Source organism: Mus caroli, unplaced genomic scaffold, assembly GCF_978045245.1.
Source record: "Mus caroli unplaced genomic scaffold, Mus_caroli_1 scaffold_4, whole genome shotgun sequence".
Taxonomy (NCBI): Eukaryota; Metazoa; Chordata; class Mammalia; order Rodentia; family Muridae; genus Mus; species Mus caroli.
Window position 1 is genome coordinate 78,234,499 of NW_028227259.1, and position 13,822 is coordinate 78,248,320.

At 45.5% G+C, this 13,822-nt stretch overlaps 1 protein-coding gene across 2 annotated transcripts in view; it reads left to right on the forward strand.

The window, feature by feature from the left end:
• Kit (KIT proto-oncogene, receptor tyrosine kinase) overlaps positions 1–10,159 on the forward strand; it is a 79,633-nt gene extending 69,474 nt beyond the window's left edge. For both annotated transcript variants that reach the window (XM_021163090.3, XM_021163091.3), the window contains exons 15-21: positions 1,171–1,259; positions 1,795–1,922; positions 2,966–3,088; positions 6,024–6,135; positions 6,232–6,331; positions 6,703–6,808; positions 7,887–10,159. In XM_021163090.3, coding sequence (XP_021018749.1) covers positions 1,171–1,259; positions 1,795–1,922; positions 2,966–3,088; positions 6,024–6,135; positions 6,232–6,331; positions 6,703–6,808; positions 7,887–8,018 — 790 coding nt within the window. In that variant the 3' untranslated portion in view covers positions 8,019–10,159. The remainder of the gene's footprint in view (positions 1–1,170; positions 1,260–1,794; positions 1,923–2,965; positions 3,089–6,023; positions 6,136–6,231; positions 6,332–6,702; positions 6,809–7,886) is intronic.
• The last annotated feature ends 3,663 nt before the right edge of the window (positions 10,160–13,822 follow it).

The window sequence follows — 13,822 nt, forward strand, 5'->3', positions numbered from 1 at the left end:
AGACCCTTCAGGCCCAGTGGATGTCATAATTGCCCCATTGTATTTTATACTGCTTCCATTGTGGAGCGGATCTTACCTCTGTTTCATGTTTACTCTAAGCCCCAGGTTCAAATCCCAGCACTGGAAACTAATGTCATGAAATGCCATACCAACTGTACCCTGTCTTTAAATGGCAGGATTTTGTCTTTGGAGGCCTTAAATCCAGGCTTCCAAGGAGACAGACCTCAGTTAATGGGCGATTACCATCGCCTAGTGTAGCCTTTGCCACCACTAAAGTTTAAAGTCCCAAGAGAAGCCTCATGCTTTCATTTCAGTCCTGTAATTTTGAGTTGTTTAACGTGGTACTAAAATGCCACCCAAACCCACCTTTTGTTGTTCTTGGACATAAGACTCCTCATACGGAGGCAGGAGCCACTTTGCCTTGTCTGGAGACTGGGCCCTATGGTGGGTTTTTGTTTTGTTTTTTTTAAAAAAACTTTCTGAAATAATGGCCTGAATCGGTCCGTCCTGTGTGATGTTCTTTGCGCTTTGGGATCCCATATGGGTTTGGAGCCACCAGCACGCTCTGAAGGAGGTTGTTGTCATGGTGTTTCTATGCTAATCAGAGGCAGGAAGTACTAGAAATCTTGAAGAGTCTCCAGCCAAATGTTGCAGATTCAAGAGGTCCAGATGGTCTAGAAAATCATCCAAATTATTGGTGTTTATCTGAACCAAACTTGGGTTTTTTCAAACCTTCTTCCCTTCGTGGCTGTGTTCACCATCTCCCCCCTCAAATGTCTTCAAAGTGCCTGTTGACTTTCCATTTGTCTGAGTAGGAGCTAATTTAGAGTCTGAAGTAACCTGAGGTAACATTTTTTAGCTCTGTTTTTCCCCATTGAATTCACAATAGTTGGAGATGGGACTCTTCTAACTAGATTCCCCCCCACCCAACACACACACAAACACATTTAATTCCCTGAGAATTGGACCTTAACGTTGCATGGCAAATATACATATCTCACAGAACCCGATTTTGAAACTTAGGCTTGCATTGCTTTTCTTGCTCTGGAGTCAGTGCTGCACGGTGAAGTGGGTGAGAACGGGAACCTGGCCTGGCAGTGCCATGGCCCCCACCTGCTTCACAAGTCCAGTCCCTTCAGTTCTGACACAGGTCTCGCATCTATCCTGCAGTGACAGTTCAAATGAATATATGGACATGAAGCCCGGCGTTTCCTACGTCGTGCCAACCAAGACAGACAAGAGGAGATCCGCAAGAATAGGTGGGTACCCACCAACCAGCCAGAGCAGCTTAACACGTGGGGGTTATAATCAAATCTTGTTCCTTTTTTCTTTTTTTTTCTCTTGTCTCAGGGAGAGGGCTTAGGGGTCAGGGGATGAGTCTGAAGAAACATGGGGCAGGGATTATGCCTCTTTCCCACTAATTGAAGCGAGTACAGCATTCCCTGGAGGGAGCTACGGTGGCAAAGGAAATTGGCCGGTGGCGGTTAACGTTCACAAGTAGATGGTTCGGGCAAAAGCACATGTTTTTATATCTACTATCTCACTGTTACAGTTGTGAGATTTTGAAGATAGACCCGCCATCATCCTAAGGTTTCTGGAATCCAGCTGGGGACGATCAGATAGCTATTGGCTTTGTGATTCAGTGTCTACCATTGTTCCTCCCTGCGGAGGTGACTGGCCCGGGAGTTGACACTGCTTATCCACTGCTAGCTTTGGTACTAAGGCTGCTTCTCCTCTCCTTACCACTAAGGGTTTTTTTTTTGTTGTTGTTGTTTCTTGCTATCTTCCTAATAGACTCGTACATAGAAAGAGACGTGACTCCTGCCATCATGGAAGATGACGAGCTGGCTCTGGACCTGGAAGATTTGCTGAGCTTCTCCTACCAGGTGGCCAAGGGCATGGCGTTCCTCGCCTCCAAGAACGTAAGTGGCGTGGAGTCTCATGAGAGGAGCACGACATCTTTTTTTTTTTTTTTAAAGCCTTGAACATTTCCTAGTCCTAGTTAGAATTCAGAGTGTCATTTTGAAGTGTGGTAACCAAAAGCAGGGGAAAATTTCCTTTCTTCACATTCCAACTTCTGTCTCTTTGGAATTCCTGTTCTAATTTCTAAGCTTGAAAGTGCAAACCTGTCTAAATGAGCCTCCATGAATATTCTTTTATATGCAGCGAGTTCGTTTAAAGCTTTAAGATGGAGGATGCGCTTCTAGAAAATAGAAGGATCGTGGTTTTATCAGAAAATGGGGGAGCCAGGAGTGTGACTCCCTCACTGTTACTGTGCCTGGTAAGGCATATGACTGTGTATGTGAGACAGTCATATACCTTACATACTGTGTATGTGAAGGTGACTCACGGAGGATCAGGAAATGAGAAGGGGTCAGAGAGAGCACGGAGCAGCTAGGGAAAGGATAGAGACGGGAAGAGAGGGATGGCATGTGATGATTCTGGAAGGATGAAAGTGTTCCCGGGGAGGAAGGTGTGGCCAAGAGTGAGGTAACAGTGGCTCTTCTAGTGACATTCCCAAGTAACTACCAAGCTAAAAGACAGGCTGAAATAAAAGACCCTCTTCCTTGTGTCCTTGGGAGAAGACGTCAAGTTGAAGCTGTGAAACTTTTTTTTTTTTTTTTTTTGGAGAGAACGTTCAAAGAGATGCATACAAAATGAACTTTCATTTTAGAAATGGGATTTGACTATTTATAATGCATTTTCCTGTGAATGGAAGGAAGGGAGAAAGACGTTTATTAAAATTGGGTTGGAAAGCAATTACAGTCATTAGAGCCCCGATCCTGTGAAACACAAAACGGGAATATCACTTGCGGCATAATTTTTATTTTCGGTGTGCTAAATACTTTAAAACGAAAGTTTCTTTTTTTTTTTTAACGTTAACACCATTGTAGTATTAAAATCATCTTCTCTCAGAGAGCTGAAATGAATGGCTGTTGTCATCTTTCCTTTTTTCCCCCAACAGTGTATTCACAGAGATTTGGCAGCCAGGAATATCCTCCTCACTCACGGGCGGATCACAAAGATTTGCGATTTCGGGCTAGCCAGAGACATCAGGAATGATTCGAATTACGTGGTCAAAGGAAACGTGAGTACCTTTCTCCATCTCCTGAGTCTACCCAGGGTGCTTTGGTATCCAGTCTTGATTCTAAATTGTTTTCTATGATCATCTTACCCCAACTCCTACCTTGTAATGTCACATGTTATTACCACTAAGTCTTGTTAATAGAATTTCTAGTTATAATTGTATAATTAGGGGGGCGTGCAGAATAAACAAAAATAGCCTTAATTTTTCATGATAGCCTGAGACTAGCAGTGAATTTGATTTTGCTCAACTATAACAAATGTAGACCGGAAGGTCACGCGGTAGGCTTTGGTAGAAATACTATGTGGAAATGACTACAGTCTAAGATGGTGTTAGAGTTAGCTGTATGCAATACTAGGATGCTTGGGTCTCTTAGTCAATATAGGGCTATTAAGTAGATTCATAAGTAATGGTTGGTTTGTGGGACACAGTGAAGTTTTCAAAGTGCCAGCTTTCTGTAACCTCAGAACAAACCTCAGAACATGTTGTCTTCCAATGTTTATAGTGGAAGAAACTAAGGTCCAGTATAGTTTAGTGATTTATAGCTGTGATAGCTAGTCAGCAGGGTCCACTGGGAAGGGAAGGCCATAACCTCCTAGATATATATTCTTAGGTGCGTTTTTCCCCTCAGCCCATTTGAACAGTCCATATTTATTCCTGGAGGTCAATTTTTGTGTCTGTCGTGATAACGCAGTTCCTTCTCGTTCATCACCGTGGCGGCGGCACCTCTGTTGGTAGGCTGTGCACGACTTGGTTTTGTAAGGAAGGGTATTGCCGGCTTTATATCCTGGCTCAGTCATACGGCTCTGAAGAGACTGTCAAGGTCAGATTTTTTTTTTTTCCAGGAGGTTTGATGAAATCAACTTCCTGGCTTAATATTTGAAGGAAGATGGGAAATGCTTCAGTATTCCAGGATAAAGGAGCAAGATAAGGAAGTGGGGTGTCTGGGCCCAGGCTGGCTGAGTTCCAGCCTGGTCCCATTTAACGGAGGGGGTGGGGGGGTGGGGGGGGTGGGACCGACTCAGTACTTGTAGGAGTTAACTGCGTGGCAGAGTTCTCAGAACAGGGCCAGGCCCATTCTCCTGCTTTGTGTTTTGAAATTCAAACCATCAGGACAGAGGTTGTGCCCAGAACCTTCCTAGCTCAGTCTGTAGTTGACAAGTCTAGCCGTTGAACTGGCCAATTATTTGAGAAAGTTTCAAACAAGGGAAATGTATGTGACGCTTCGCTGCGTGGAATTTTAAGTGTAGTCATTGTAAAGTCCCTTTGTTCTCTGAAAGATCTTTCAGAGAGTTGTGAATTCTTAATTATTTTCCACGCTGGGCTTGAGTCTACGGGCCTATGGGCCCCTTGTCAGAATACCATTTTAGATGAATGGAATACTTATATTTAGCCAAGAAAAGCAGACTATGTCGAATGACGGTTGTATCGAATTCTGTAAAGCAAATTTAATGGTAGATGATGCGCACGCTTCTTTATTACACGGAGCAACATATCATAAAGGCTGTTGCGGTTTTCAAAGGGACTGCAAATGAAAGTTTTCTTTTGTAATTCCTGTAAAGACTGCGATGGGACGTGAAGTGTCTGCTGTGGGGGACAAGCCACGGAGCCTCTTTTACTGCTTTGTCTAGTTTTTGACAACACTAGATTTCACTTAGAAGTTAATTTTTAGATACTCAGGCCCCTTGAATTCAAGACACGAATAGATCCTCCCTTAACAGTCCTATTGAGAACGCAGCATAAAGTCTGGGGATAGATAGTAGATGGTTTTCATAGTTTGAGAATCATCTCCTTCCTCAACCCCACCCCCCACGCTAAAACAACTTCAGCCCTAGAAGGGCTCTCTTCCTACTGTTCAGTCGTAAATGGATTTAAAGGATTAATTCTGCCTCATGTGACAGATTAATATCCAGAAATCCTGAGAGACTGTAAGAGGCAAGGTCAGAGTAAGCTTGGCCTGACCGAGTGGAAGGAACTGGAATGTCTCCTGACGTAAGCACTGACTGTGCACGCACGCGCGCACGCGCGCGCGCACACACACACACACACACACACACACACACACCTCCACAGACCACAGAGATCAGACACAACTCATCAGTGCCTGCTAGTCTGGGTAAATCATAATGAGCTGGACGTCAGTAGGCATTTTCTTTATCCTGCATTGCCTCAGTTGTCCCATGAAGCAACAACTCCCGGTATTTGAAGTTATTTTTGTTTTGCAAAAGATGATTCTTGGCCTCACTTATCCGTGTTTAGGTAACTTCTCTAGTAGGTGCGTGAGGGGTGCACTTGTGTCAGAGGTCCAAGAATGAATGGGAAAGGATTTGGGGCCAGGCAGAGAATTCTGCAGCAACACTTAGCACTGAATCCTTCTGCCTCTCTGTTTTGTCATTCCTACATGTAGCCCTCCTCATTCTGGTCAAAGATGACCGGACCAACAGCTAGCCATCATGGTATAAGGCAGATGTGTGAAGGGATGCCACTAGAAAGAGGACCTAGGTATATAAAACCACAGTATTTTAAGTGTGTTTTTTTTTTCTCATGCCACTGCATAAAATTTAGATCTTAGCAGCTAAAACTAAGTGGTCTGGCTATAGCTTGCTGCAAAGGAGTCTGGGAAATGTAGTTATAGTTGGGAGAGGCCATATATGTTGTTGGCAAAAAAAAAAAGGAAGAGAGTCGTTAGTTGAGGCCATTACTAGAAGGAAGGTTAGAACCCGTGGACTTCTCTGCTCTTAGTTTACTGTTCTATACTGACTCAACACCCCTATTTTGAAAGGGAGATATTAGAATTTTGAATTATAAGTAGGGGAGGTGGCTGGAGGTCACAAGGTTTAAGGTCCTTGTTAAATGGGACTCGCCCCTGCAGGACGGCTGACTGTCTTGTCTATCGCTGTCTTCATTAGCTGCTTGAATTTGCCGTGTTCCGTTCTAGGCACGACTGCCCGTGAAGTGGATGGCACCAGAGAGCATTTTCAGCTGCGTGTACACCTTTGAAAGTGATGTCTGGTCCTATGGGATTTTCCTCTGGGAGCTCTTTTCCTTAGGTAAAATGTTCCTTACCCAAGATGCCCTCACTGTCCAAAAGCTTCTGTGGTCTCCTGCCCACTCAGACACTGATTTGCCACCTCTCTGTACCCCAGGAAGCAGCCCCTACCCAGGGATGCCGGTCGACTCCAAGTTTTACAAGATGATCAAGGAAGGCTTCCGGATGGTCAGCCCGGAGCACGCGCCTGCCGAAATGTAAGGACCCACAAGCCTTTGCTTCTGATAATGTCCTTTTGAAAGACAGAAATGTTGCCAGTCTTTGCTAGCAGGGTTTGAAATGTCACTCACTTGGTTCCTTGGGCCACCCCCGCTCAAATGTCATCACTGTGGTTCTTTTCATAATCTCTTGTCACCGTCACCGACAGCACCGAAGCTTTTGACAGTATCTCACACACACGGGGTTTTATTCTCTGTATGTCACTCACACGCTATGCACGTCCTGGCACAGGGCCCCAGATTTGTTATTGAAGTTGTCATGTGCTGGGCAGCAGAAAGCAGGTTAAGGGAACCAGGAGTGACAAACAACATCCCCTCCCCTCCCCCACCCATCCTCCCTGCTTCTGCAGGTATGACGTCATGAAGACTTGCTGGGACGCTGACCCCTTGAAAAGGCCAACGTTCAAGCAGGTTGTCCAACTTATTGAGAAGCAGATCTCGGACAGCACCAAGCACGTGAGTTAACTGGCCAGGCCTGGAATCCTCTTTCTCCTTACTCTAGGGTCATAGACACCTCAGGCTTCAAAGGACAAGGACCAATCTCTCCCACCTCCCTCCCTGGTTTGAATTATAAGCTGGGCTTCCTTCTGCGGCCCATTCTTTTTGCATACGCCCCCCACCCACACCTCCACCTCCACCTCCACCTCTGTTCTCATCCCGAGAGATGTGAGATGGGGGAGGGGCTGGGGTTCCGCTGTGTGGCATTAGATGGTGTCATAAGGTCTGGCCGTGCTTCCTCCCAGTCCCGGAATGTTGATCATGGGACTGTCTGGTCTCCTCATGTGGCAGGGCCAGTCACCCTGGGTGGGTTGGGGTGAACTGGAATGAAAGTCATGGCTTTCGTAGCTTGTTACAACAGTCAAGTGAACTTTAAAACAGCCGGAAGGAACCAGCCAGCCGCCGCAATGGCTGGGATGCCCGCAGCTGTATAGAAGGGTTGGCTGTTTGAAGTTAGGACATCTCTCCCAGTAATGTGGGGAGTGCTGAATGAACTAAATCCATTGTTTCCTCTCTTGCTTCTAAGGAGGAATTGGCCATGTTTACTGGGACCAGACTCCATTTAAGCTGCTCTCCCCCTCCCCTGAGCCATCTGCTGGGAACTATCTTTCCTAATAGTGCAACACTGATCTTTTCGAGTTAACGCTGTTCTGAGGGGCATCAAGGCACATTTCAAATGAAACACCATTTTCCACCCAAGTGCTTTGGATTCCTGACAAACCACCTCTGGAAGAGTCATGGGTGCCGCTGCAAATTACACCAGCCGTTGGGTTGCAGTTGGCTCTAGGGATCCTCAGATCTTCTTCACAGGCTAGCTAGTACTTGCTTTCAGACAAACCCCAGCAGAAGAGAAACATTGCAGGCAGTGTTGTACCTCATTCTCGAAATGATTTACCTGGGGAAACTGAGGTATAAGCTCCATCTTGATTTTGACCACTGTTCCTTGTCTTCCGGGGTCTGCAACAGTTGAGCGGGCTCCATTTGCTGGGTTTTGTCACCAAGCTGCTGTATTTGACCGTGGGCTCTTTCTCTGCAGATTTACTCCAACTTGGCAAACTGCAACCCCAACCCAGAGAACCCCGTGGTGGTGGACCATTCCGTGAGGGTCAACTCGGTCGGCAGCAGCGCCTCTTCTACGCAGCCTCTGCTCGTGCACGAAGATGCCTGAGCAGAAACCCAAGTCCAACAGGCTTTGCTGCTGTCTCCGACCCCGTCCTTCTGGCTTCTGTGATGGTTATTTGGTTTCCCTTTGACTTGCATCCTATTCCAGGGTAGCGAGTTCCCCACCCCACCTCCAACCCCACTGTGATTCCACCTTTACGAGCACACACTTTAGTGGCTGATGGCCTTTTCTTTTTTGCCATCAGCCACCGTCCCGCTGCGAAGGTCCGAACTGTATGTATATATTTTCCCAATAGCAAAGTAGCTCCTACTGTAAACAGAAGGACTCCTCCTGCGTTAGAGGAGGAGGGAAGGGCGGGGTGAAACTGGATGCCCAGAGTTCTTCCCCCAGTGCTCCCCTGAGTGTATTTGAAAAGTATGGCCAGTAGTTCACTTGAAGAATAGCTGTAGTCCCATTTGGCCCTGAGAGCCATCCGTAACGATGGGAGATATATGTAGCAAGACTAGAAAAGGAAAGCCAAGCCTTTTGTGTAGAAAGCAGATCATTCTCAGAACAGAGGGCATGGGGCATCAGAAGTCTGGTCACGCTGAGAAGAAGACCGAGGCTGTGAAGGAACAAGCCAGGGGAAGCGTGAACAATGATGCTCTGCTCTGGGCTGCCGCTCGGGCTTCTGTACAACTGACCTGGTTTCTCAGTACTTTGCTGTCTGGGAGTAGCATTGGAGACAAGGCCTCCTCCCTAGCCAGCCTTTGTATATACTCATCTATACGTTGTATGCGTTCATACTTTGGAGGAGGGATTTCCCCACAAGCTTTCGTTTCTGTGTACAGCCCTGGCATTATATCTACTGTGTGTAAGAATAGATTAAGAGCCATACATATTTGAAGGAAACAGTTAAATGTTTTTTGGTTGTTGTTGTTGTTGTTTTTAGAGAAAAATGTATCTGCTAAGCACAATCTTTATAAGACCTCTTAGCCAACATACTTGCTCTGTCTACACTCCGGAACAAGCCTTCCATGTCAGAGTGGCTTTGCAGGCAGGAGAACTGAGGCTGTTTGAAAAGGTTACGACAGGATGGAGAAAACAGTGCAGTCCTGGTTTGTATTCTCACATAGCAGGGAGCACAAGTTAGACTCAGCCTTTTATAGGCAGGTCCCGGACATCGGGCCAGTAGCTATACAAGTGTGTATGTGTGTGCATGCGTGTGTCTGTGCGTGTGGGTGAGTTGTGTTAGAAAACTTATTGTCCTGCATTCTTGAGGGTCCTCCTTCAGGACCCAAGACATAATAGCTTCCGTCACCGCTCCCATCTCTCCAGTTTCCCTGCATGTCGCTTGTTGTCTAGAATTTACTCAAAGCCGCCACAGAGGCTTAGCGGAGTGAAGTGCCGAAGGAGTCCTCCTGAACTTAACACTCTTATCGTAGACCCATTCATTAGACCTTATGTAATGCTGCCAATCCAGGGAAACATTTCAAGTGTACCCCGTAGACAGGGCCCAGAGGTTCCCTTGTCCTTGCCCTCCCCCCCACCACCCATGACCACTGTCCAACATAAAGGGTTCAGTGTGTACGTGGTCATATGATGTCCTAGTGGATTCAGGTATGTTGCCTTCACGGTTTCCCCACCCCCTTTATCCTTTAGGCCGTGTGGCCGTGAACCTGGAAGAAGTGATCGTTTGCACTTGAGTGCTACACTCTTGCACCTTTCCAAAGTGAGCTGGTTTGGAGGTCCTGTTGTCATGTATGAGACTGTCACCGGTTACCGCACTCTGTCTGAAACATGTCTTGGTATTCCTAATGACTTCAGTTAGAGTAAGGAGAATAGCTGTTAATTATGGATGTCAGGTACTTAAGGGGCCACACCATTGAGAATTTTGTCTTGGATATTCTTGAAAGTTTATATTTTTGTAATTTTTTTTTTACATCAGATGTCAGATGTTTCTTTCAGTTGCTTGATGTTTGGAATTATTATGTGGCTTTTTTTGTAAATATTGAAATGTAGCAATAATGTCTTTTGAATATTCCTGAGCCCCATGAGTCCCTGAAAATATTTTTTATATATACAGTAACTTTATGTGTAAATAATACGCTGTGCAAGTTTAAACATGTCACGTTACATGTGGGTTTTTCTGATATGTTGTCCAACTGTTGACAGTTCTGAAGAATTCTAATAAAAATGTAAATATATAAATCAAATAAATTTTTCTGTTTGTTTTTTTAAAGGCACATTCATTCAATCAGAAAATGTTGTGTACAACATTTGTGTAAATACATGCAGGATTCTCATTGTCACATTAGGGTTTAGATCCTTGAAAATTCAAGAGAGATTTATTAGTAATTTTAGTATGTGCTATTTTGGGTTCTTTTAAAATTTATCCTCACAACCCGGGGTCTCTATTTAAGTTGAGAAATGTAGAAAACACTGAGAATTTTCCACATAGCTATGATTAACATTAGGTTGATTCATGGGGAGTGAGTATTTGTTAGAAAATAACAGTAAATAACAGCGATCTCATGTGGTCCAAGCTAACGCACACAGCATGTTTTCTTCTAAAACAGAGTGACTAAAAATTAGCTTCAGTAGTGATGAACAAGACAAGACCAGGGAGCCGGAGAAAGCAGTTTATGTTCTTGTTGGTGTAGGGATTGAAGTGATGTCAGAGTGAGGGGAGGCAGACGCTCTTGCCCCCCCATCAGCCTTCTGATGACATGGTTCTGGTCTTACTAGCTTCCAGGAGAGTTTAGTGCTCTCACTGGGAGACCTGTGGAAGGTATATACGGAGAGTGTTCTCCTGTGGCTGCATCATCCCGTGGCACCATAGGGCACCGACCAGACCATTGGAACTGTCTGAGAAAACCTCCCTATACCATGTAGCCTGGTAGGAAGGAAGGGAGGGAAGGAGGGAGGGAAAACCCTAGTGTGGTAACACAAACTTATACATCTGATACATACCTGTAATCTCGGTGCTAAGGAGGTGGAGGAGGAGTCATGAGGCTTCCTGGCTAGCCAGTCTAGCCTCGAGTATTCAAGGCCTCACCAATGAGAGAAGTTGCCTCGAAAAAACAAAGAACAGTGCCTAAGGAGTGTAACCTGAGGTGGCCCTCTGACTTCCACATGCATGTGGCAGCACACTCAGCACACATAACCCCCCCCACACACACACACACACACTAGAATGGGTTAGAAGCCCAAACACCAGCAGTCTTGACTCCCTGTATAGGCATATACACTTGCAGAAGTATCCTCTAAGGGGAAGGAAAAGGTTGGGAGGTGAGCTTGGATGAAGACAAATCCTTTCGAGCCAGGAGGGGATTTTTGTGGCTAGGAAGGTCTCAATGACAGGCAGTAATGGGGAAGACAGACAGACAGACAGCTATACTACGTTTCAGTCAGGCGATGGCCACTGCCTTGTGACAAACAGGAATGAATGTTAACTGACTATAGAACAAAGAGGCCTTTTCTTGCCGAATGCTTCTGCTGTCATTTAGTTAGCCCTCTTGGGTTTGAGATCTTGAGTTGGAAGCAGTTGAGGAGCTCATGTTATTAGCCTGTCATGATTTTTCCCCACTGCCCCAGGCCCTCCTTCAAGCTCAAATTGAGTTCTAACCTTGACATTAGCCCTGTCTTTACCATTTACTGCGGTGTGAATTTGAGCTGATTGGCTCTTGAAATATAGGTTTCATAGGACTACAAGTACCATGATGCACTGGTAGTGAATCTTTAAAACCACATCCCTTTTATACCACTCAGTGTGGTAAATTAGGCTTAGTAGCCCTAGAAGGACAGCTGAAGTCATAGATTCAGTGATCACTTCCAAATAGTATCTTCCTCCTGAATCAGTGACCCTCAACCTTCCTAACGCTGAGACCCTTTAATACAGTTCCGCACGTTGTGGTGACCCCCAAACATAAAATTATTTTTCTTGCTACTTTATAACTGTAATTTCACAACTGTTGTGAATTGTAATGTAACTATGTGTTTCTGATGGTCTTGGGTAGCCCCTGTGAAAGGGTCATTTGACCCCCAGAGAGGTTGTGACACACAGGTTGAAGACCTCCGTCCTGGCATGAGATGACTTTGCAGTTGGGATTTCTATGCTCTTATAAAAATTCCAACCTTTTAGGCAGTCACTCAGGCTTCACTTCCACGTTCACTAGTATACCCCGCTCCTTTTCCACTGCCGGTGTCAGCCTCGCATCTCCTGTCTCCTAAGTCCCCATCATTCAAGATCAACAAGCCCATCCCCGTCGGCAGCTGCCTCTCAATTCCTGGATTCCATGCTTCTGCCTTCAACCATAGTCATTCTGGCTCCTACCTCTGCCCTGCCCACTTTATCTAGTCTTGAAGTCAACTAACATAGTACCCACCCGCTCCCTGGTATGTACTGGCCCAGTATCAAAGCATGCGGTCCTTGGGAGATGGTTCTAGTGTGGTTTTCTATGGCTGTGGTAAAATACCACAACCAAAATATGACTCAGGGAGGAAAGTTTATTTCAGCTTACAGTTCTCCATCATGAAAGGAGGTCCAGGCAGGAACCTGGATGCAGGAATGGAATCTTAGAATGTGGAGGACTGCTGCATACTGGCTTGTTCCTTCTGGCTTGCTCAGTGTGCTTTCTTATATGCCACCTGCCCAGTAGTGGTAGTGCCCACAAGAGGTTGGGGCCTTTCTTGTCAATCATTAGCCAAAATCATGTTCCTCAGACTTGCCTACAAACAAAATCTAATGGTGACATTTTCTCAGTTGAGGGTCCCTCTTCTCAGATGACTCTAGCTTGTGTTGAGTTGACAAAAAATGAATCCCAACACAAAAGGTTATGAGTTCCTGAAGGCTTCTCCCTTAGCAGTCTGTGGAGTTATAACCTACATCTAGATCTGAATCTTCTCTTTAACCATGGCAAATACTCAAGATTTTCCCATGTTGACATCTCCTACTCTCGTGCTGGGAAGACATCCATCCCAGCCCTTCTTTGGTTCAGCCCAGGTAGCCCATGCTTTGGCCTGAGGGAGACTGTCCTGCCTCACCACCATCTCATAATATCATGAGTTATTATTGCACATCTAAAATTCCCATGTCCCTTTGGTTGGTATGTTAAATCAGGTAAACTTTGGTCTGGGTGTTGAGTTTCCATATTTTGATTTGGGTACGGTATTCAGTTGACCATTGAACATCCAAGATTTGGCACACAGGAGAAAGGAGCAGTTTCAGTTATGGTGAATTCAGAGGAGTAATTTTGATGTTATCTTTTTAAATTATTATTGCATGTGGCAAAGCCCCTTGGTCTAAATTACTTGCCCATCGGTCTTGATACTCTCACCTTGGTGCTGGATTGAAGGGTGATGACCGTACACTAGAGCCTGTTTGCTTTCGCCTGCTTCCAGTTTTCATCACTAGAGAAGTCAGCTCATGAGGTTGGGAGATCACTCTGAAGTTAGAAGTGTTTGCAGCATAAGCGTGAAGACCCGAGTTCAATCCCCAGCACTGGTATGAAAGCCAGGGGAGCCTTTGTAGGCCTGTAATCTTAGCAGAGACAGGAGGGTCTTTCTGGATTAATAGCTAGCCAATATGGCTGAATTGGTGAGCTCCAGGTTCAGTGACAGACTGTACTAAAAAACAAAGTGGAAATTAATAGCAAAACACCGACATCGACCTTAGGACTCTACACTCATGCGTGGGCACATGATGTGCACCTATGCACGTGTGCATGAGAGCACACAACCACATCCCCCTCCATACACACACACACACACACACACACACACACACACACAGAGAGAGAGAGAGAGAGAAGCTCAGAAGTCAGCTCAGTCTGTTCTGAGGATATTTACATCTTTATTTTTATATTTCT